The 25942-nt window shown below is 39.7% G+C and overlaps 1 protein-coding gene across 3 annotated transcripts in view; it reads left to right on the top strand.

Moving 5' to 3' along the window:
* Nucleotides 1-25942, top strand: part of usp43a (ubiquitin specific peptidase 43a) — a 435233-nt gene that overhangs the window by 379990 nt on the left and 29301 nt on the right. For all 3 annotated transcript variants that reach the window (XM_072558425.1, XM_072558426.1, XM_072558427.1), the window contains 2 exons: nucleotides 11443-11554; nucleotides 23152-23255. In XM_072558425.1, coding sequence (XP_072414526.1) covers nucleotides 11443-11554; nucleotides 23152-23255 — 216 coding nt within the window. The remainder of the gene's footprint in view (nucleotides 1-11442; nucleotides 11555-23151; nucleotides 23256-25942) is intronic.

The raw sequence follows: 25942 nt of genomic DNA, 5'->3' as shown, positions 1-25942 counted from the left end.
GAAATTGTGGTGTATGGAGAGTGAGTGGGAAAGTGAGGATTAGCCATGATAGTGCTTCAAGAGCCCATGTCATTGTACAGACATAGAGTTATACAGCACAAAGACAGACCTTAGTCCTGTACCTGTTTCTTGTGTTCTTATAGCAGCATCCTGGTGGAGCTTAATGTCAATACTTGTGACGTCATTTCTTTCCCTTTATTTGGTGAGCTGCTCAATGTTTGTTTTGCCACTAAACCAAGACTATCAGCGCTGGGAATTGTGACAAACTGTGATTGATCAGGAATGGAGGTTATAGCTTTTCCTCATAGCATACCATGTGAAACGAGCAAAGTAACCTGAGTACTTTAGCATAGTATAATTTTTTTAAAATTTTGGAATAATATTTTTTAGCATAAGAAATAGTCACTGGGATAATTTGTTGTGTTGTCAGATCTGCACTTGGCCTATTGAATTTGTATTGCTTGTTGTTTGCACAGGAACTAGAATACTTTATCACCCAATGGTTTAGTTCATAGTGTATCACCTGTCTTTGGGAATGATATTCATACATCATTTTTGGTCTAATCTACGGAAGTAAGCCAAAGAAAAATAACTAATGACATTATTTTCTGCTTCGAGTAATTTTTAAGGCCAGCATTTATTTAGTGGACACTAAGGTAAGTGTCCTCTTTTCATATTCCTCCTGTTCAAAGAATTACTCATGTTTGCCTGTCACTCCCGTAGAACTAGCAAGTTCCCTGTTTCTTCAATGTCTCACTGAAAAGCCTTTTCCTATGCAAGGCCAAACGTTCTCTGTGTGGAGTGTCAGACATAAGAGCTATCTTCTGCTGTTCATGCAGAGACCGCTTCCCAAGAAGGATTATCGGATAGCAGGTGTGATCAGGAATCCTAAATGAATTCATCCCGCACGCCCCAAGGAAAATGTCACTTTTTTGTATTCTTCACTCTGTCTTTCTGGCTGACATCAGCTAATTTGAGAGAGGCCAGAGAATGAACAGTGCTGGCAGTACTTGTGAGTTACAACTTGTGCTTGTTTTTCAGTGCTTTCCTTCACACAGGGATTGCAAATGTTACTCTATGTTTGCTGATGCCACAAGTACAAAGCATTATCATTATGTTTGAGATGTCTGAAGTGTGCTTGAATCAACTCATCCTGCCTCTGATAACATTAAGTATGCTAATAAATAGGTGCAAATTGGAAGACTAATTGTAAATGGAATAATATTTGGAAAAATCCTGAAACTATGGTTAGAAGTGCCAACTACTTTAAATTGTAATGACAATGTTTCCACCAACTTAAAGTGGATGTATTTGGGGATTTGGATATGTTCTTCATGCATGTCATGCCTTGTTCTTTTCAATGTGCAACAATTTCCTGTTCGTAGACTGCGAAGAATTATAAAGCAATATAAACCTAGCTATTGGTTTCCTATTGCAATTTATAGTCTTGGGACATCTACTGTCGCAATTTCACCTCATAATATACAAGGTGCTAAGTTCCCAAGACCCAAGCTATAATGGCAATACAATTGTAATTGTATATAAAGTACAATAATAAATTATAAGACCTTTATAGAACAGATGCTTTTCTTACTGGAAGGCATGTAACAACTGTTGTTCCAGCACAGTCAATCAGAGCATGATACTGGCTCCCAAAGTTTAGAGTTTGCATAATTAGACAACATTTCACACTATCGTTGCTGTGGAACATTCTCCTGAGGTATACCAAATTGCTTTAATCTAACTGTCAGCTACACATGTTTATTCAAGACTGGAAGCATACAAGGAATGCTGTGAGGTTGCTCAATGTAACTGTAGTACGTCTGCAGTGAGACTTTTTTTGTTATTCATTTGCTAAATGATACTTTCAGAGCTGTCACACAAAGATGGTCATTAGCAATAGGATATGGCTATTTTTATTGCATTATCTGTTTCCCCCCGACCTGCTGCTTAATAATAATAAAACTATACCACTAGGGAAAAGTCTCTGGTTTGCAGAACAGTGGATGAATTAATAATTGCTCCAACCTTTATTTTGAAAAATTAAAATACTTGGGAATTAAATCTTCATCATTTTGAGCATCTTAATGAACAATTGGTATTGCATCTTTTGAAAATGTAATTTTTTTGCAAATGCAAATCAAAAAATTTAGTAATGATTATGGCAATTATTATAGTGCATGTCAATGCAAGGGTTGGGGGAGCAATTCCTCCTGTTGAGAATCTGTGCAAAAAGTTTGCATAAGATAATAAATTGACTGACATTTTAAGAACACAGATTTTCTTGCCAAGAAACTGTACTACCATTTGTGTGCAGAGCTTTGTGTTATAATGTTTAGCTTCATCTAAATATTTGTCTTGCACTCACCAGCAAAAAGCATTTTCATTAATGCGTCCTCTGAGCACAATGTCTGATGCTGTACTATTGCCAAATATCAAACAATAAAACTTGTTTTTGGAATTAACTCTGTGTTGACACAAACCCTTTGTTCTTTTCCTTGACTTCAGAAGAATACCCATTAACCCAGTGGTTTAAACCAGTAACAACATTTTGTTAATAATAACAGTTGAACAATAGCAGGAATCAGTACAGCAGATTATGTTAAATTGCAGATTTTTTAAAAATGTGCCTCCCTCCTCTAGTACAAAATGAAAATTGCCATTTATTTATTAACTCTCTTAATAAAGTTAGATTTTCCTCAGCATCCATAGAATAGCTATGAGGGTTCTTCAAAAAAAAATCAAGTCCTGGACTCGATTTTTTTATAAGCCCAAGTTACTTGAGGTAGAGTTAGTGCCTTAATACAGCTCACGTGTTCTTCCAATTTTAAAGGATGACTTCTGTTATTTAACAAAGCATATTAAAATGCAAATAGTTATTTCTTTTAACTTTTAATGTGGGGTGGCACAGTAGCTCAGTGGTTAGCAATGCTGTCTCACAACACTAGGGACCCAGGTTCGATTCCAGCCTTGGGTGACTGGCTCTGTGGAGTTTACACATTCTTCCCATGTATGCATAGGTTCCCTCCAGGTGCTTCAGTTCCCTCCTGTAGTCCAAAAATGTGTAGATTAGGTGAATTAGCCATGGGAAATGCAGGATTACAGTGATAACATGGCGGTTGGGTCTGGGTGGAATGCTCTTCGGAGGGTCTATGTGGTCTCAATGGTTGAAAGGCCTGCTTCGACATTGTAGGGATTCTATGATACCTCAGTCCTAACTCTGATAATATTGCTGAACATAGCAGTAATTCCTTGATTAATGTTATAGTTGTGTTCCTAAAAAGAAATCAGATTTAAATGACTCAGCATGGAGGGAATCAGATGTTCCCATTGCAGCAGTTAGGTTTTGTAGGACTTTGCTGGTTAAAGTTAAAATATTATACTCAAAATTGACATACTTTTACATTCCTAAATTGCTATGTATGTAATTAAATGACATCAAAATTAAAATAAATTAAATATAAATAAATATTCTCTTTCTACTTGCCTTTCCCCTTATTGACTGCAACCCTTGACAACTCTCCCTCCTCACCTTCTCCTTCACTGATCTTAATGGACCCCCTCACATGTCCCTTCTCTCTCAGAAGCAAAGCGCTTTGAAGAGGAGTGACACAAAGAAGGAAGGGACCGAGAAGATCAATGAGTGGTAAGGTTGGGGAAGGAAGGGGTGAGTTGGAAGGAGAAGGTGAGAGAGAGAGGGTCAGGAATTGTTAATGAACAGGTGGCTTAATGAATAGAAGGGTCAGTGAGTGGAATGATAAGGGTTGGAGAACGTTGACAAGTGGGAGAGGTGTTGAGCTGCAAGATTGGTGAGCATGAGGTTTTGTGAGCAAGAGAGGCAGAGAACAGTAAGGCCCTAGGTAGTGTCATAGAACAGAGAGACCTCGTGGTTCAGATATATAATTCTTTGACGTTTGCATTCACATGTAGACAGTGCAGTTAAGAAGGCATTTAGCATGTTTGTCTTCATTGGTCAGATCTTTGAGTATCGAAGTTGGGACATTTTGTTGAGGTTGTACAGAATGTTGGTGAGGCCTCTTCTGGCATACAGTGTCCAGTTCTGGTTACTGAGTTATTGGAAGATATTAATAAGCTGGAGGGAATTCAGAAGAGATTTACCAGAATGTTGCTGGAAATGGAGGGTTTGAGTTATAAGGAGAGTCTGATAGGCTGGGACGTTTTTCACTGGAGCGTAGTGGTGGTTGTGAGTACAGTTAAACATTTAAAAGGCATTTGGATAAATACATGAATAAGAAAGGTTTGGAGAGATATGGGCTAAGCATTGGCAGGTGTGACTAGTTTAGTTTGGGATTATGGTTGGCATGGACTAGTTGGACTGAAGGGTTTGTTTCTGTGCTGTTTGACTCTGTGAGAGGCCACTCTCTAATGATGCTGATAGTGTCATGCACACTATGTCTGAACAGCATGACAAACACGAAAACAGAAATCACAGCCCTGAGTATGCATACTGACTATTATACCTGCAGGCTTCTAAGGGAAGGATTAAAGAAAGAAACTTAGCATGTGAGCTACTGAATTTCCCAAACTGTAAGCATGTTCACGTGTCTTTTATCCATGTCACTACATAGAATTCTATAGAAATGAAATGTGATGTGAAATGTATCAAAACCACCATGCTGTCATGAGACACAGTGTTAGTTCATTGATGTGAAAGATTCAAGATTGATTTTGATGGCCTGTATGCTTTTGTTGGATGGAGGAAACGTGCAGGCGGTAACCAATGGGGTACCGCAGAGATCAGTGCTGGGACCGCAGCTTTTTACAATATGTAATAATGATATAGAAGATGGTATTACTAGTAACATTAGCAAATTTGCTGATGATAAAAAGCTGGGTGGCAGGGTGAAATGTGAGGAGAATGTTAGGAGATTACAGGGTGACCTGGATAGGTTGGTGAGTGGACAGATGCATGGCAGATGCAGTTTAATGTGGATAAATGTATGGTTCTCCACTTTGGTGGCAAGAACAGGAAGGCAGATTACTACCTAAATGGAGTCAAGTTAGGTAAAGGAGCAGTACAAAGAGATCTGGGTGTTCTTGTACACCAGTCAATGAAGGCAAGCATGCAGGTACAGCAGGTAGTGAAGAAAGCTAATAGCATGCTGGCCTTCATAACAAGAGGGATTGAGTATAGAAGCACAGAGGTTCTTCTGCAGCTGTACAGGGCCCTGGTGAGACCGCACCTGGAATATTGTGTGCAGTTCTGGTCTCCAAATTTGAGGAAAGACATCCTGGCTATGGAGGGAGTGCAGCGTAGGTCAATTCCTGGAATGGCGGGACCACCTTATGTTGAATGATTGGGCGACTGGGCTTGTATACCTTTGAGTTTAGAAAACTGAGAGGGGATCTGATTGAGACATATAAGATTATAAAATGAATGGACCCTCTGGAGGCAGGAAACATGTTTCCGCTGATGGCTGAGTCCCGAACCAGAGGACACAGCTTAAAAATAAGGGGTAGGCCATTTAGGACAGAGATGAGGAGAAACTTCTTCACCCAGAGAGTGGTGGGTGTGTGGAATGTTCTGCCCCAGAAGGCAGTGGACGCCCAGTCTCTGGATTCGATTAAGAAAGAGTTGAATAGAGCTCTCAGGAATAGTAGAATCAAGGGCTATGGAGATAAGGCAGGAACAGGATACTGATTGAGGATGATCAGGCATGATCATAATGAATGGTGGTGCAGGCTCAAAGGGCAGAATGGCCTACTCCTGCACTTATTGTCTATTGTCTATTGTCAGTGCTGCATCATTTCTGACTTTTTTTGATAAATATTAAACTTTAACCTGAAACAGCTAATGCCTACTCAAATGCAAGTTAAAGGTCACAGAGCAGTATTTTAGGATGCATAGGAAAGTTCTATATCAGTGCTCTGGCCAACATTTCTCTTGGAATTGACATAACTGCACATAGATTATCTTCTTATTTATTTTATTTATGCTTATAGGACTTTGCTGTGTGCAAATTGGCTGACTAATTTAGGTGGGGCGATGGTCCCTTTAAGATTTGGGATCTGATTTCTGTTTTAGAAAATAGAAATAATGATGAGGCCAAGTTTCCTGAGAGATAAACAATAAGAAAAGAAAGAGGCTAACAAATTACTGATAAAGATGTGTAAGTTCTGAGGGTGTTCCTCCGTTTTAAAATTTAGTACCTTTTAAAGTTTGAAACCACCTGGTCTGACAGAAACATCTTCCAGGCAAAAGTGAGGAACTGCAGACGCTGGAAATCAGAGTCTAAATTAGAGTGGTGCTGGAAAAGCACAGCAGGTCAGGCAGCATCCGAGGTGCAGGAAAATCGACATTTCCTGATGAGGGGCTTTTGCTTGAAACGTCGATTTTCCTGCTCCTCGGATGCTGCCTGACCTGCTCTGCTTTTCCAGCACCACTCTAATCTAGAAACATCTTCCAGCAGAGTTCAGTTAAAATTCATTGTATCAGCTAAAATAATTAAAACAGTTGTTAGCTAAAGGATTTGACTGAGTTGAGTGAGTTGAATTTCCGGCATAGCCAAGCTAAGGAGAGAGCATTTTAGATACAAACTCCATTGTTAAGGAATAATGAAACCAGGAGAATTCTGACTCAGAATATTCATGTCTAAGATGCCAGAGACAGCAATGTTCAATGGGAAATGTATGACCTTAGGAGGTTGGGAAGGATTGGAGTAGACCGTCTTGCCAGAAGCAAATGGAAGGTTGAAGAAATATCAGCCAAATTTTTTATGCACTCTTCAGACCATTGGGTTAATCTCCCAATTTTTAGTCAGTATCTGACTTGAGAGTTTTGGACTGGATGTCTAATGAGCATAAAAGGAAAGTGAAATTAGGATATTTGATCTAGATTTCAATATTTCAATTCCAACTATTTTTACTATCTTATTATTGATTGTTCAATGTACAGTGTAATTATTACCTAGTTATAGTTCATTATGTAGTTATTATCATGTTCTTTGTTTTTTGTGTTCTGAAATTCTTATGTCGAAAAAGTGGATCTTGTGGCTTCCATTCTTTTAATAAATACCTGAGTTTCATAATCTAAAATATCAGCTAAAAACATTACTGGTCTCCTTGGAGATCATAACAAGCCAGTGTCTCAGTAGCTCCTCCAGAACTCCCTCCTGCTGACACCAGCCTTCTCCCTGACAACTAAATCAAAATGCATAAGTCTGTTCGCAACCTTGGTATCATACCTGAATCAGCAATGAGGTTCTAATCCACATATCCATCCATAAAACTTCCATTTCCACCTCTGCAGGGTTACCCATTTATATTTTTGTTCTATGTGCATGTACAAAACACTGGTGTTAAGACAGGCATCAAACAAATGAAAAGAGTAGGAAGTTTGCTCATGGTATATGTTTGATTCCATCATGACAGTTTTTGTTTGGCTGTGAATTACTAGGAAAGGTGAAATGTTCATATTAATGTGCAACCAGTTCTTCAAGTTGGCGTTTTTTTCTCTATGTTTATAATTTAGAATTAATGAAACCCATCACAGTATGTCAGTGTAGATTGCAACATCTGTCATAGTTCGAATGGCATTGCTGACCTGTTTTGATTTCCATGTTGTTTGTGACTGAAGCTGTTTGCATTCTTTCTTGAGCATCACTGGCATTTATTTGCTGTAGTTAAGATGATGTGAGCTATCTTCTTGAACTGCTGCAGCCAATGCAGTGTAGGTACATGTTAGGAGTTAGGAAGGAAGTTCCAGCTTTTGACCCAATGAAGGACCACCAATATAGTTCCAGTCAGTGTGGCTTATGACTTAGACGGGAACCAGATGATGTTCCCATGAATTTGCTGCCCTTGTTACTCTAGCTAGTAGAAGTTATGTTTTTAGGAGATAATAGCAAAGAGCGTTGGCAAGTTATTGATATACACTGTGAGCCAATAATGGAGGGAAGCCATAACTGTGATGAAGGTGGTGGATGGGCTGTGGTTGAAGCTGGTTACATGGTCCTGAATAGTATGATTTTGTCTGTTGTAGCTACCCTCTTCTTGACAAATATGATGTAATTTCCAGCTTCTGACCTAGTCTCATCACCACATGTGACTGTTCCAGTTAGGTTTCTGTTGCATAGTAACTTCCAGGAGGTTGATAATGGAGAGTTTAGTGATGGTAATACGTTGAACATCAGTAGAAATAGTTAGACTCTTGTGTGTTGGAGAGAATGATTTGAATGAGTGTCAGCCCCTCTGTTTCTCCTACTATCTACCTGTATGGCTTAATATTAAATTTTGTTTCATGATATTCCTGTCAAGTGCTCGAAGAAATGCTGCTACATTTTTAATTGTATGATTGGGGAAACAGTTATGGTTTTATGTTAAGATTAACATTTCATTTAATGGCGTCAGCTGACAGTATAAATGGTTGTGATCCCGCCAGATTTATTCAGAGAAAAAGATCAGTTTCTTGGATGACCATAGTCAGTATTTGAGCAGTTCTTCCTGTTCTACTTGTAGAACAATTGCCCATATGTTTATGGCATCATCCAATGTTTGTCCAGATTTTCCATGAAAGTTTCAAACCATGAGTTTCACCTCTCAGGTCAGTTATTAGAGTGCATTTGGTGATGTCTGCAGTCAGCTACACCATCGAGAGTTGGGCTGTTGTCAGTTTTTAGGGTGTGAAGTGTGTTGCACTGGGGGCCATGTGATTTCAGATAATTGCATGTGGGTCTTTTTGAGGTGTCAATGACTGAGTGCTTCAGTTGTTGTTAGGCAGTAGTATCTTTGAGAGGGTGCTTTGCCTGTGGACATTAGGAGATTCAACATGTGCAAGTAAAGGAAGCCACTTGAATTGTGCTGGCATCAGCATTGTAGAAATAGCCCTCATGACCTCCAGGACGTGAATATCTCCCATGTTTATGCAGTGGCTCTTGAGCCATAGTACTCTACTGCTGGGTCGACCTGCATGAATGAGGTCTTGCATGCATGCTGCCTGTGCTACTCAAGATTGTACCCTTCAACCTCCTTTTAAGATTCACTCAATCCTAATTTTGGCTCCGGTGTTCTGGTGGTATGGTCAACATGTAGTCAAGAGTGATGCTAAGATATTTTGGTATTGGATTATGGGTAGGTGTTAGCTAGAGAGCTGGACTTTGAAGCTCTTCCCTTCAGGTGGAAGGCTTAAAACAGCCGTCTTGACAGTGTATGTTTAAAGTCCTCATATTCTGAAGTTGGTTTCCAAAGAACCTAGATCTTAAATGAGCTTTACTCAATGTCATGACATTGTCAAGATATTACAAAAAGTTCTTTAGCCGCAAAAGCCTGGGCCAAATCGTTAGCATATGTGACAAGTCATGACTTTGAGGGAGCCTGGTCGCATGTTTACATGTTGAAGAGAGCCATTTTAGGGCTGATCCTGTGGGAGCCATTGTTTGTAATATGTAGGTGGTTCGTTTGATCTCCAAGGTGTTCATGGAGCAGTTGACTGTTTATCTCTAAATTAATTTATTGTAGGATTCTCATCCAGAAAATGGCCTTGAAGAGTTTCAGCAGCAAAGGTAATTCCCTGCCTTTCAGCCTTTCTGAAAAGTGACTTCAATGTGTGAGATCAATGTAAGGACATGCTCAGGGCAGTTGCTGCCTGTATGAAGTCTGTCTGTTGGAGGGACATTGTGGCTTCGAAGTTGGGACTCAGTCTCGTTAACCGGAGTATATAAACAGAAGTAGTCACATGTAGTTATGGCATTGGGAAATTAACTGTTCTGAGTGAAAGCCTTTAACATTTCGGACTGCTTTCAAACTGCACTAATTTAACATTTGTATGAATAGACAGATGCTAGTTGGATTGCACATTGCTTTGAATATGTCTTTCCAGCTGTGGTGTTATGAACTAATAACTTTCCAAGCACCATCACTGTCACTAATGTCACAATGTTTTATACAGTGCTTATGATGTTCATCACTGTTTCCACGATGTGGTAATTCACCCCAGAATCAAGAAAGATTTTAGCACTAACTATAAGTAAATAATATTTTAAATTAACCAATGCACTAAAGTGTGGATTCCGTCTTTTGTTGATAAACTGAAAACACCCAGCTCTACTATACAGAAATCCAGTTCTGTGTTTTCAAGTTGCTTGCTTGACATCAAATTGTAAATGTGCCAAAGTTTATTCCAACAAAACATGATCAAGATTTAAGTTATTCGAGGAGAAAGTGAGGACTGCAGATACTGGATTATCAGAGCTGAAAATGTGTTGCTGGAAAAGCGCAGCAGGTCAGGCAGCATCCAAGGAACAGGAGAATCGACGTTTCGGGCATCAGCCCTTCTTCAGGAAGCCCCATTCCTGAAGAAGGGCTGATGCCCGAAGCGTCGATTCTCCTGTTCCTTGGATGCTGCCTGACCTGCTGCGCTTTTCCAGCAACACATTTTCAGCCAAGATTTAGGTTACTCAAATTTAGAACTTTTTGCTCCTTGTTCTGTCCCTTCTGCAACCTCTTGCTTTGTTGACCCAGGTAGTTCACAACCTAGTCTTCTATTCATTCCTGAGTTGAGTGTAAAGCCTCATACCTGATCCAACACCGAGAATGCATACTTCCACCTCTGTGACATCTAGCTTTACCCCACCACAGGCGCAACCATGTTTTTGTTTACTCCAGGTCCATTTTATTTCCAGTGTTCTGTTCATTTTTTCCATACTTTACCTTTTACACTTGTTCCCTACATCATCAAGAGTAGAGCTTAAGGTCCTCAGTTTAAACGTTTCCAGTTCTCATCTATTTACTCTGTCTTTTAAAACGTTGATGAAATCAATTTTATGCTCAAACGTTTACACCCCTCCTTACTCTTCCATTACTGCTTTGTGTCTTGATCTCTTTTGGGAAGTACTTTACCTTTTAAAGGGACTCTATGAAGATCCAGAAATGAAAGACCAGAAATTTATTTAATTCAATCCTATAGCGTTGTTTATTTGAATGCCTTGTTGAGATCCAAAACTCCAATTTGTGATTTAAAGATGTGTAGCGAAGCATAAAATTACCTGAAGGTATTTCCCTTTATAAGTAAAACTTGCTCAGTTGTGATAAAGTCACACTATTGAAATTATTGATTGACTTCCAGTGATTTGTATAGAATTTTAATGCTACCTTTAATTAACAATGCTTCCTCAAAGCTTACAAACTGTAAAAATAGTTCAGTCATTTATGTTGTGGTATTCAATTGAAAATGCATTCTATTTAACTTAATCTAACTGAAGAACTTACTGGCGTGTGGATTAACACCCATGGACAAATTCACCAATAACTAATTTAATTGTGTTTTACTGTGGGAATAAAAATCTCTCATAAAACCCATTGCAGAAATATTCCTGTTTTAATCGAGTCGAAAAACATTTTTAGCTTGATGCAACTATAAGCCCCAATCAATAGTTATTGGTCAGCCAGCATTTTAACTAAATGGTGTTATGTTGATCTTCTTAGGTTTGGTCCACCATTTTTGGTAAGGGAAGATCGATCGTTGACCTGGGATCAGCTGCAGCTTTGCATCCTAAACAAAATGTGCTGTCTGATGAGAAATGAGACCCACTCGCAGGTCAGTAGAATATAAAGGAAATTGGCTAACTTTGAGATTCTGAAATGGTTTATCAGTAAAAATGAAGAAAAATGAAAGATGTGACAAAAGTCCAGACTAAACTGGTGGTATTTCATTCAAGTAATATAACAGAAACATTGTAATTTCCTGGATATTGAAGCTGTACAGCCCCTTTGCATAATGTTATATAATTCATGTCATCAATTATACTTGCTACAATGTCCATCTCATATAAAGAGCTGAACACTCTTTTGGTGACCTTCCCATATTTACTAAACTCCACAACACCGTAGTTACTTAGAAGGCATAAAAATAGCTTCACACACACCAAACTTGGATTGAGTTGTCAATTATTTCCATGAGGCACACTATTTCTGAAACAAGCACTCTGTTGACATTATACAATACAGATGTGCATACAGTGGTGTGTGATTTATCTTCCTCAGCCTAATGTTGTCTACTGCTGTTCTTCCTTAATTGTTACCTTGCTCCAGCATCCATCTCTGACATATGGTGTTAGAATTTCTATAATTAAAGTGCACATTGGTATTTAATAACACTCAGTATTTTGTAGTGTACACATGGGCAAATGCATGTCACTTCTCAAACCCTACATGACCACATCAGCATTTTTGTACCTCAGAGAGAGAGAGTGTGGGGGCAGCCATGCCATGTGATTGGAAGTCCCTGCAAAAAGACATTGTCTTGTTTTGATAAATTTGAAAAAAACTTCGAGTTCATCAGCATGTGAAATGAACAAAAATGAAACACAAATTCTGATTATGGAAAAAGAAACCACCAGTGAATTAGATCTGCACTACTTACAAACCTAGCTCATTAAATTATGCCTCAAGTTATTTCCTGGCTTAGATTTGAATCAACCTTTAAGTCACACAGAGCATTTTCTGTATAAAATAACAGATATAAGTAGACAAGGGCTGTTGCACACTCTTTGGGTTTTAGATGACACTCAGAAAGAATTCAAGGTTATCCTTCCCACTATGTATTGTTTTAACTGCTTAATAGTACTGTCGGCTTGTACCTCACTTCAACCAGTAGTTCTACAAATGGATATGGACAGCCAGGAAGTATGTTATATGTCCAACAAAAGGACATTGTACCTAGCAATGGTTTTATTTTGCATCGCGTGATAAGTCTAATGACGGTAATATTATTGATACCAAGAAAAGACATTGAGATTTCCCAGAGATTACTTGTCAAATTAGTGCTTACTGTTTTAGAATGGACATGGTTTAAAATATTCGGATTTGAATGTTCTATAAGCACATTTATTACAACTTGCATTAGGATGGGATGAGTGCTCTGGTGTTGTCTGAAGTAAAGGCAGTTCAACCTACTTTGGATTTTTGAAGATAATTTGGATTCATCCCAGTCTGCCAAAGAGAAAAGCAATCAATATCTGTGAGAATCTCTTGGGATACAAGAGCACACTTGGTCATTGCTTCATTATCACTGATATAAATGTTTTATTCCAGCTACTGTGTGGAAAGAATACCATAATCCTTGTGCTTATGCTGCTGCAAATAGTAATGTTTTTGTGCATAAGTACATCCATAGACTGTCCAACTCTTAATCACATTTTTACTTGGACAGTGCAGTGCTGTTGGCTTGAAAGTAGAGTGTTTATTTATTCTGTGCCAAGACACGGCTAGTTCTTCATTGCACATACATACTGATACATTGTTATTGAAGACCAAGCTAAATGGGTTACCCATCCCTTTCAACATCCCATCCCAGAACCTTGTCAACTCTTTTCCCAATGCCCAATGTAGCTTAACACTCACTATTCATTGTAGGACCCTCACATACCGGAAGGCCTTCAAAGAGTTGAAAATGCTTACTTTTACTCGGTAACAGGAAAGACAAATAAAACATAAAGCTGTATTTACTTCTGATAATAAACAGGGACCATGTGCGTTTTGAGTACCAACAGATTTACTGTAGTGATTGCTACACCCAACTCCTGTCTATTGGAAGCAAGTGTCAATATAAGTCCTGTTCTGGCTTGTTGTGTCTGATGCTTCAGTACTCAACTGTGCAGAAGGTCATGTTCTTCTTGTTCAATGTCCTCAACTTCCTCCTAGGAAGACTGCTGCTACTCTCCTACTTCTTCAGAGTCCATCACACCCCCTCTTTGGCTGCTCCATTTGTCATGACCATCATGTGCTAGGATATTATGGCATACTCTGTTTGATTGTGTTGCAAGATCCCCCCTCAAATTGATTCAGACATTAGACGCTTACCTTTGGAAGCCTATTGTCTGGCCCTGATTAAAGATTTTTTATTTTAACTCCTCCATGGGATGTGGAGGTCACTGGCATTTATTATGCATCGCCAGTTATCCTTGGGAAAGTCTTAGTTGGCTGTCTTCTTGAACTGCTGCAATCATTTGGTGCAGGTAGATCCATAATGCTGTTCGGGAAGGAATTCCAGGATTTTAATGCAGTGACAGTAAAGGAATGACGATATGTTTTCAAGTCAGGATGGTGAATGGCTTGGAGAGGAACTTACAGGAGGTGGTGTTCCTATGCATCTGCTACCCTTGTCCTTCTAGATGGAAGTAGTGGTAGGTATGGAAGGTGTTGACTAAGGAACCTTGATGAATTCTATAGACAGCTGCTACTGAGTGTCAGTGATGGAGTGAGTGATATTTGTGAATATGGTGCTAATCAAGCAAGCTGTGTGTGGGATAATGTGCAATTTACATTGCACTGTGGCCTGCAGTGACATGTGCACTCTCCTGATGGACAACCATTAAAAGCTGCTTGGCTTTGCTTCTGCGCTTCAAGGCAAGGCAAGGCAGAAGGACTGTGAGCCTTTAAACTCTGGCTGAGATGGCAAAGAACAAAAGTACAAGGCACGGCAGAGATGCTGTGAACATCCAATTAGTCACAAAGTGAGTAAGTACCAAGAAAGCACTGAGCTAGACCCTGGTTGAAAGCATGAGATGGGTGTACCTGTCTCTACACAAAGTGTTCTGGTAGTGGTGTTCCAATGATGAGCGCTGGTGCAGTCCAAAGCACTGAAGTACAGATTAGTATTGTAAATGGATTTGAGATGTTCCATGATGGTGAGGTGAGGCTTGTACATGTCTGATGCCAGTGTTTATGGAATGGAGTGTGGGCAGTCGCTGGTGGTGAAACGTGCCCTGGTGACTGGTGCCCAAGAGTGATGATCAGAGAAGAATGTGGTGAGCTGGAGTCACCAGGTACCTGCTCACTGACCTCCAGATCAGGAATTGTCACCATCTTATTTCTATCCAGTGGTTGGGAGAATGGGAAACTGTGCATCAATGAGGCAAGATTCAGTAGTAATGGCATACAGTGCATGCAAATACTGCAAGCATGCCTCCCTCTGCTCATTAGTGAGATTAGTGAGTTCAAAACGTGGTTGGAGAATTAGACTGTTTTTCTTGACAGTGAAAATCTCCTGATCTCACCACATGTTCCCAATGGATTTGTCAATGTCCATTTCAATCAGGCCTGAGACCCGGGTTCAATTCCCGCCTCAGGCGACTGACTGTGTGGAGTTTGCCCGTTCTCCCCGTGTCTGCGTGGGTTTCCTCTGGGTGCTCCGGTTTCCTCCCACACTCCAAAGATGTGCAGGTCAGGTGAATTGGCCATGCTACATTGCCCATAGTTTTAGGTAAGGGGTAAATGTAGGGGTATGGGTGGGTTGCACTTCGGCGGGTCGGTGTGGACTTGTTGGGCCGAAGGGGCTGTTTCCACACTGTAATGTAATCTAATCTAATTCCACATCTGGCCAAAACGTTAGTATGTTTGGGAACTCAACATTCCAGGCTGTTCTCACTCGATACTTGAAATATAAGATACATTTCCAGAAATCCTGCCATTTCTTTTCAACTACTTGGATGTTTCCTAATGGAGCTTCACTTAATAGGTAATCATCAGAAAGGTTTACTATTTATAAGAAATCCCGAGTTTATTCAAATAACATCTGTTTTCTCCTTCCATGTATTTTTCTCATTTGTAAACATGGAAGTAAGTACTTGTCAAATATTTCCACCATTTCTGTTGACCCTTGACTATCTGATTATCCTTTCCTCAGAGGTCCTCATAATAAACAATTCTGTTATTGACGTATTTATGCAATATTTCACTCTTCTTAACAATTTTTGCAGATTCTTTACACATATTCCCTACTTATTTCCTCTGTTCTTTTTTTCTCTATATATTTTCATCTGTTCTATCTTTTACCATTCCTATGGACCTACATATCCTATTCTTAAATTTTAATTTTTTTCTTCAAGCTGTACATGTGCTGTACAAGTACAAACTATTGTAATGGTTAGGGGAGCCTCAATAGATTTAAAATTAATATATTCACTGTTCTAAAGATGTGCAGTTGAACATGTACATGATGTTTCTAACAAAGTACACAGTACACTCTGACTACTGAAAGAAGGGATCACAGAGTTTTACAGATTACAGATTACATTACAGTGTGGAAACAGGCCCTTCAGCCCAACAAGTCCATACTGACCCGGCGAAGTGCAACCCACCCATACCCCTACATTTACCCCTTACCTAACACTATGGGCAATTTAGCACGGCCAGTTCACCTGACCTGCACATCTTTGGACTGTGGGAGGAAACCGGAGCACCCAGAGGAAACCCATGCAGACATGGGGAGAACGTGCAAACTCCACACAGTCAGTCACCTGAGGCAGGAGTTGAACCCGGATCTCTGGCGCTGCGAGGCAGCAGTGCTAACCACTGTGCCGCCATGCCGCCCAATGGGGGTATGGGGAGAAAGCAGGAACAGGATACTGAATTGGATAATCAGCCATGATCATATTGAATAGTGGAGCAGTCTTGAAGGGTCAAATGTCCTACATGCCCCTATTTTCTATGTTTCTAATTATACACCTTTATACTAGTGGCAACCACCTTCACGGGGAAAATGCTATCTTGCAAGTCGCAGCAAAAGTGAAATGAATTATTTTTGACAATAAAACCATTTAGGAAGGTGAGTATGTTATAAACACTTCAGGGAGCAGACCAAGAGCAGAAGACTGCTGCCTGCAGTGACGATTTGTGTTGTTACATGTTGCAGGACAGAATTCAGAATTTTGCTTGCTTGCAAATAAGCTTATTAATGCCAGTGAGTTTGAACGTGTCTACTGTGCTTGCTAAAGAAGCAATGTTTTTGAGCCTTGCTTCGCTAAAGTGACTTACAGCTAAAGAATTGTTTCCTGCAGGATTTTATTTCTGCCACGTAGGTCAATTATTGAACTTCCTTACAGCATTCCTGACAGCACAAACAATTCTGTTAGTCTTATATGAAGCACTTGTTCTCCATTGCAAATTAGAGTATTGGCACAGAAGGAGGCCATTAAGTGCCTTACTGTATGTTAAATGAGCAAAATATTATATAATTCCTATAGTGCAGACAGAGGCCATTCAGCACATTGGGTCTGCACTGACTCTCCAAAGAGCATTTCTACCAGATCCACCACCTGCCACGCTATCCCCGTATCTCCCAGAGCTCAGTCACCTGACCTGCACATCCCTGGACACAAGGGGCCAATTTGGTATGGCCAATCCACCAAACCTGCACATCTTTGGATTTTGGCAGGAAACAGGAGCATCCGGGGAAAACCCATGCAGATGCAAGGAGAACGCGCAAACTCCACACAGACAGTCGCCCAAGGCTTGAATCGAACCTTGGTCCCTGGCGGTGTGAGAAAGCAACGCTAACTCTGTTGCAAATCAGAATTGTTAAATGAAACACCCACTTCCATGCTAATTTGGGAACAGCAGCCCAGTCCAGCCAAGTTCACCAACACCTCATGAAGGCCAGCAAAGGATGGGCAATAAGATGTTATTTCCAATAACACACACACATCAAGAGTTAGCAGCAAAACCTGTAGGGTTGTGTTTGCCGTGGATTTTTCCTTGTGGGTCTGAGGAGATAGCTGTGTTGATAGTGAATCGTGAGTGTGATCATCATGACTCCTCTGAAGCTGACTGCATCATCACAATATTGGGAATGTGCAAATAAATGTAAAAGTCCTGAAGTTATGGTGTGGCCCTCAAGACTCCTACACAAGCTGACATCATGGATGCCCCAACTCTCCCAGTAAACCACAAAATAAATAAGAATTTCAACTTTTTGGCTTCCACATTGCTATTTGAAAACCTTAATAAGGTAGCCATGGTGTGGAGGAGCCAGTGTTGGACTAGGGTGGACCAAAGTTAAAAATCACACATCCAGTTGTAGTATAACAGGTTTATTTGGAAGCAGTAGCTGTCAAAGTGCTGCTCCTTCATCAGGTAGTTGTGGAGGAGGACCATTAGGCACAGAATTTATAGCAAAGGATTACAGTGTCATGGAACTGAAATTATATATTGAACAGACCTAGATTGGTGTCAAGTCTTTCATCTTTTAGAATGGGTTACAGGTTTGGTTCATTAATGTGAACTGTTTTATAATGAACCGAAAGCTGCAACCATTCTAAAAGATGAAAGACTTAATAGCAATCTAGGTCTGTTCAATATTTCATTACAGTTGCATGATACTGTAATAGTGGAGGCGATGGCTTAGTGGTATTATTGCTGGACTGTTAATCCACAGACCCAGGTCATGTTCTGGGGGACCTGGGTTCAAATCCTGCCATAGCAGATGGTGGAATAAAAAGAAAATCTGGAATTAAGAGTCTAATGATGACCATGAATCCATTATTGATATTTGGAAAAACCGTCCTGGTTCACTAATGTTCTTCAGGGAAGGATATCCTTACCTGGTCTGGCCTGACTTCGTTCCCATAGCAATGTGGTTGACTCTTAACTGCCCTCTGGGGCCGTTAGGGATGGGCAATAAATGCCCATGATACCCTCATCCCACAAATGAATTTTTTTTCAAAATCCTTTGCTCTAAATTCTGTGTCTTACGGTCCTGCTCCACAACTACCTGATGAACAAGGAGCACTCCAAAAGCTAGTGCTTCCAAATAAACCTGTTGGACTATAACTTGGTGTTGTGTGATTTTTCACTTCACAAGGTACACCTTCTCCAATCAGGGGCAAGACGTTTTCCAAGAGTAATCTCCGTAACAACGTTTGATGCATTACAGAACTAGACCTGAGGAAAAAAAATGTTCCATCTGTGGAGTGCTGTTAATATGGCATTTTACTGTAGTTATTTCACGTGTTGTAGCTGGGGACAGGGAGTGGGGTTGGTAATCTGAACAATAGTCGACAGCCTGATGACATCTATATTGCTCCACATGTGAATGCTGCATCTGTTCCAGTGTCACTGCACAGCACGAAAGCTGACATTCTCAAGATCTCTTAAGGAGCCTTAACTTCATACTAAACATCAAGTGTCCTTGCTTTACTGCTGACTACAAATCATTCCCTTTATTTCCATTTCATTAGGAAATCATACTGCTAGTTCCTGTTCAACATGTCATCACAGAACTACTCTAGTACAAAAAGGTAGCCTTGTGTTTAATAAAGGACAGCGTATCTGAAGCAAAGATGACATTCTGGCAATTTGCAGCACATGACTCAACACCCAAATGAGAAATGAAGCAGAGAATGCTGGAAATACTCTGCAGGTTTGGGCAGCATCTGGAGAGAGAAAAAAAATGGAGTTAATATTTTAGCTCTGTGACCTTTCTCATCAGAACTGGGAACGTTAGACACGTAATAGATTTTGAACAAACAAAAGGAGGGAGGGTGGGAAAGAAGAGAAAAAAAGAGGAAGTTCCTCAACAGTTTTGAGAACTGACAACACTAGATAGCAAAAGATATCACAGTGCAAGTCCAAAGTTAATGGTAATGGGACCAGTAAAGAAACAAAAGATGTATCTCTAGTCGGTATGATAAATGGTATGATCCTGAATAGGTTCCATCGAAAAGCAAAAGGGAAATGAGGGAAGCAAGAGAGTAAAGGAAAACTGATTTTCAAAAAAAAAGAAACTAATTAGTGGGAGTAGTTTTAATCTAAAATTGTTGAACACAGTGCTGAGTCTGGAGCCTATAAAGTGCTGAGCTGAGAGGCAAGCTGCTATTCCTTGACCTTGTGATAAGCTTCATTGGAACAGAGTCCAAGCAAGGGGTGAATTAAAATGACAAGTGACTGAAAGCTGAGGTTGTTTTTACAAACTAAGTGGAGATATTCCACAATGTAGTCACTCATTCTACAACCTCCAACTACCAGTCTACATACCCAAAATACAGTAGTATTAAAATAAGTCACTGCTTTGTGTGGGAGAAGACTTTAAGGCCTTGAAAGATCAGAAAAGAGGAGCTTAAAAGACAATTGTTGCATCTCCAGCACTTCCATGGAAAGGAGTGGGTGTTGGGGGTGAATGATGAGTGGACCAGGATATTATGAAAGTAGTGTCCCTTCAGAATTTTGAAAGGGGAGAAGATACCCTTGGAGGTTGTGGAAATAGTAGAGGATTAATCATTGAATACAGGGACTGGTTCAGTGGAAGGTGAGGACAAGGAGAAGCCTGTGGTTCCACTGGGATGGAGGGGAAGGTTTGGGAGCAGCAGTGTATGAAGTAGGATGTACACAGTCAAGATCCTGGCAACCTCATGGGTGGTGTGGGGGCAATTAAGGTTAAAGAAATGCATATTGCAAACACCTGTCATCCAAGTAGAAACTTAAGAGAATGAATAGTGTATTTACAGACAGCAGAATATGAGGAAGACAACTGAGAGTTTTGTGGGTTGACAGTGAAATTTGTTTGATAGCCAATGCCCCCCAACTAGGAACTGAGAACTCGGGAAAGGAAGGGGTGACCGAAATCAAAGCAAAATACTGTGGTTCCTGGAAATTTGGAATAAAGACAGAAAGTATTTTGGAAACTCAGCAGGTCTGGCAGCATCTGTGGTGAGAGAAACAGAGTGAATGTTTTGATGTCCACTATGACTTCTCTTCAGCACCTAGGGTCATATCAGACTCAAAACATTCACTTTGTTCTCTCTTCCCAGATGCTGCCAGACTGTGTTTCTCCATTTTCTTCTGTTTTTATATAAAGGGAGGACTTGGAGGTGACCATGTGAATACATGTAGAGTGGAATTTGAATCAAGGTTGATAAAATTTTCCAGTTCAGGACAAGAGCGGGAACCTACCCTAATACTGTCATGAGCCTTTTCAAAAAGGTGATGGAGAAACTGGTCTGAGTAGGACTGCTCACATTTTGATCTGTATTCTCTGAAAAGTGTTCTTGTTGTGTGCATTGCATATTGTCGTTTTTTAGCAGGTTTTCAATAAATTTTTATTATGCAGTTGCATTTTACTTAGATCTGAACAATGCTTTGTGGAACCTTCCAGGCCATGTAGGAATCCACCTTATTGGGAACGGTGGTTCCGATCATGAAAGATATAAAATATCCAACATATTCTCCTCAGGTATTCCATTCCTTTACTGCAGAAATATTCAAACAAAGGTTAATTAAAATCTGGAGACATTTCATTACTTCCAGAAGTTGACAGACAATATAGGATTTAGAGGAACTGATTGTAAAAGCAATCGAACATTGCTGATAAAATAACTGCCAGTTCATTTCTTTAGATTGCACAATCTCTGACTATGTAATTAATCAGAGGAAGATTGAAGTTAGAAAGAATTTAGATTGATACCTGCAACTAGAATTGATATTGCTATAAACAAATAAAATATCACCGTGCTCAATGAGTGAAATCATTTTGACAGGTTTTATATAAGGATGATTTGAATGGCAGGTAATGGAATGCACTATGGAACTTGCAGCCTGTGAAGAAAAGTCAAAATCTGTCAAAGATTACCTTGCACATTTTTGCTGCAATTGGGTTTGAAATTTCTTTGGCATTTTGAAAAGTGATGTTTGAGAGCTATCTCCTATTCCTTTTTCATCTTACATTTATCTTTTCTAATATTCTTTCCTAAGAATGTTAGTACAATGTGAGGCAGGATTACATTGGCAACTTTTCCAACTGATCTTACTTCATGTATTAACTTGAAGAATGGCCATTAGCATGATCACAACTCGACCTAATCCTGTTCTTACCACATATCCACATATTTTTCTGGCAAGCATTACTGAACAGGGATCAATTTCTTTCTAACCATCCCCTATCTGTCTCATGAGTTCATTAAAGAAAGAGAGATCAACATTCAGTTAGTGCAAGCATCTGTGATCGTTTACGCAAAGTGTTTCATCACTGCACCACCGTTTAGGTTAAGTAACTTATAATTACTTGTTAAACAGTCCAGCCAAACCTCAGGAATCATATCATTGCTTTAGCATTATATGTCAAAGTTTTAGTAGTGCAATCCAGAATGTACAACAGGAAAAGATTCTACAGTTGTACACTTAATTTAACATTTAAGTTTTCATCAATTTAAGAAGCAATCCCAGCCTCTAGAGAAACAGTTCCCAAATTACATAAATTGGTATAGTCCATCCATCATCGAGGTGGAACTGTTCTTTTTTGTAGCAGGTTTTGCCACAGATATATGTGATTCTGGAGGTATTTTAAACATTGACAGTGATGTGATGATGGTCACTGTCTTGGTAAATCTTGTAGCAGTACATATATTCCAATATATTTCTTGGATGTTGTTGTAGAATTGCACTTCTGCTGGTGTTGCCCATATATAACTTCACCCCAGATCTTTGCCAGTTTACACACCAGTGACAAGACGTAGACAGCAAAGCAGGAAGTACAATTTACTGATTATTCTACAAGTTTTAATTTCACAAAAAGGCAAAATAAAGGTTGGGATGTACACATTAGAAGCTGAAATATGAGAAAAATTAAGCTGTAAGTTATGCTACATACTGTATACTAAGGCATTTTTATTCTTAATGGAAACATTTGGCATTACAGAACTACAAAATTACATTTCATAGAATCCCTACAGTGCAGATAGAGATTATTCAGCCCCTTGGGTCTGCATCGATCCTCCGAGGAAGATCCCACACTTGCACCCTATCCCTGTAACCCTGCATTTCCCATGGCTAACCAACCTTGCCTGCACAAGCCTGATCCCTAAGGGCAAGTTAATATGGCCAATCCACCTAACCTGCACATCTCTGGACTAAAGTAGGAAACTGGAGCACCCTGTAGAACTCCATGCAGACATGGGGAGAACATGCAAACTCCAGACAGTCACCCGAGTGTGGAATTGAACCTGGGTCTCAAGATAGTTGATTGGAAGTAGTTATAACTCGGTACACCTCTAAAACTGCAGTTATATCTCAACATCAGTGCACAATATATTTGAGAGTTTTCAACTTTAATGAAGTAAAAAGGGAGCATTATGAATTCTAAAGTTTGTAATTTCTGTGCACTTCACACACAGTACCAGAGCAGTGAATCACTGATAATGGCTTCTGGATTTGAATTTAACTGTACACGTGCAGACAACAGAAGCCACTGACAATGTTACAGGGTAATGGCAGGAAACATTGTCAGTTTGGCTGTCATTACAACTGCACATGTGGGCTAATATTTCACAAATATTACAATACGTTTTCTGACATGTGAAGTAATTAAGAAGTCAAGATGGACATGATTAAGGGGAGTCACTGTCTAAATCTTGTTTGATGCAGAATTTTGGGCATCTGTTCCGAATCCGTGTGGTTGGAGGACTGACAACCAACTGTTACCTCTCTCCTCAAGACATTAGACCACTCTGCCAGCCAGCAATCGACAGGTGAGAATTGCTGTTTGTCACACTTCTTCACACTGCTTCTGTCAAACCAAGTTAATGTCCAATTTCCCAAAGAAACATTCCTTGAAATAGGTTTATGTAGCTTGGGGTTGTTCGTTAACTCTAAATCTGCCTCATGTGTTCTTCCTTTTAATTTTTGTTACATTTGCTGCCTCATTTCTTTCATAAAATTTACCAGATTCATTATACATATCATTATGCAGCATCATATACTGCACTATGACAGAGAATTATAACATTGCATTTTAATTAATACTATCTAGGTCAAATGCAACAGAGGCAGTTTAGTTTGTTCAAAGATTTTGCAATGTGGGATTATATTATTTCTTGCACTTTTGAATTTGGACTACAAATATCTGAAAAATTATGATAATACATATCATTCATTTCATATAAGCTACTTTTATTTATCTTTGGGATTCTGGTAAATCCCCTCAATAAGGATTAACAGTTAAATGAATGGATCTGTTTGGCCCCAGAATTCTGTTACCTTCACTGTTGAGTCACAGTGGTGCTGGGGAAATTTAAATACCTGTATGGCATCAATGTTAGCTTTATCCTTTCCTGTGTTGAAGACAGTCCTTTGATACTTTGTTCCAGCGATCCATTTTCATGTCAGACAGTGAGTGTTTCTAAGCTATTTTAATACCTCACCATTGTTATCAACCTGCATTACCATGAGCATATTTTGGATGCTAGTCAGGAACCTGAATTCCCATTTTGAATCCAGTTGTATTTGCCCAAATTAGCACATGAGTTTCAGTGAAATGAATCCAACACAGACCACGAATTAAATATGGAACTTTGTGATCTTTATTGTTTAGAGTTAATCAATGTAAGTTCTTTGCCTTACTAGGGAGCAAAGGATACTGTTCTATACATCTTTGGAGTCCATTTTCACCACTTGTTGTGTCAGTATGACAATATAAAACTGCCTCAGTAACGAAAGAAAAGACTCATAGCATGGATTGCATTGTTAGCACAGTGTTATACAGGAATGGGAACTTGCCAGACAGGAAAAATCAAATTATTGAAGGTTACATTACTGATTGGCTTCAGTAGTTGGTGCTCCAAATTTTAACCAGCCTTTTCTTGTCCATTTTGTTTTAATCCTGGGCCACATTTTCTTGTGGGCAAAGAGAAATCCACTCTGTACTTTCATTTGCCATCCAAAGTGCACACTTAACCCATGTGTGACCTTGCCTGAGATTATTGCCATTTTAAAAACAACTGTTAGAACACTTGCTTTCACATTTTTAATACACTCTTGACACTCTCTCTAATGGGAAAAATGCTATAATTCATGGTCATACTTACTAAATGATGATTGAGTTGAGGATCAACGTAACAGAACAGATCCCTCTGATAAATCACTATTTGTTTGATTCTACATTTCAACACATTGTCTAATAGTGATACTTAAAGGGTCAGAATATTTTCCACTTGCCTTTCAGAGAGCTCCTCAATCTCAGCAGGCTTCACCTATTATGAACTCTTCAAAGAGAATGTGTTTAAAGATTATAAATGGGCTATTTAAACAGGAATGAAGGGACATAGAGAAGAATTTTCTTTCTTTGGGACATAGTGTGGAGGCAGATGTCAAAGCAAAAGGAACTTCCATTGTGAACATGGTGGATATTCCCTTGAGGTTATGATCTTCTCAGCTGATTACATCTTTCAGCGCAGGTAAAATGCCACATTTAATGGAAAGGAAGTTCTGTTGCTCACCAAGACTTTCCAAACACCATATTTAGAAAACACCTGGGCAGCACTTTACTCTCTGCACTCCAGGAGTGTCTCTCAAAGTCTGTTCATCAATCCTAACCATCCTTGGCGATGTCAGTGACCAGGCCAAAAGCAGCACCAAACTTCAGCATTGCTTCCCAGTGTTTCTTCTGAAGGCTGTCCAGGAGTAAATGGATGTTCTTTACCCTTGTAATGACAACAGGAGGCCATCCCAACTGATGAGGGCAGGCTGGATCAAGGTGACTCCAAAGATCAATGCCCATGGGCAGCTCAAGGGAAACTGGCCTAGTGCTGCAGGGGACTGAATAATGTGCTGCACTAGGCTAGAATAGAGCAATGTACAACTGTCAATTCAGTGTTTAATGCTGCCATGACTGAGCATTGTAAATTGACATTATAGACAAGGTAGGGTGCCATGCATGTCCGTTGGGTGCATCATGTGCAAATCAGTGTCTGTCACTTGGTTGCAGCTACCAATGAAATGCAACTCCCACCACAGTATTGCTGTCTCTCACGCAAGCAATAAGGTGCAAACGTTTAGCTTTTCACCAGCGACATGCACGGGACGAGAGTGTGGTTTTTTGAGCTGACCCCCTTTTGACTTCAGCCCTGATTGGCTACTTCAGTCAGTTTTGCTGGTATCAGTCAGTATGGCTACCTTGCTTGTTGAGCAGGCTTGTGGCCTTGTCAATCCTCACCCTTCACACTGTCAGCATTTGCACAAAGAAACTATATGTTTATCAAGGAGCCAAGGTAGTGAAGAGGTTTGTACTGACTGGAGCTTGGAAGAAGCACTCTACATCACCAGGTACATGCCTCGTGTACATATATATTCAGATTTATGAACACAAAGATTTCCTGTTGTTGGAGAACTAGATTGTGTCTAAGAGTGTGCCTCTTAGAAATGTCCACACAAAAGTAGT

Source organism: Chiloscyllium punctatum, chromosome 39 (genome assembly GCF_047496795.1).
Source record: "Chiloscyllium punctatum isolate Juve2018m chromosome 39, sChiPun1.3, whole genome shotgun sequence".
Taxonomy (NCBI): domain Eukaryota; kingdom Metazoa; phylum Chordata; class Chondrichthyes; order Orectolobiformes; family Hemiscylliidae; genus Chiloscyllium; species Chiloscyllium punctatum.
This window is presented reverse-complemented; position numbering and strand designations above follow the sequence as displayed.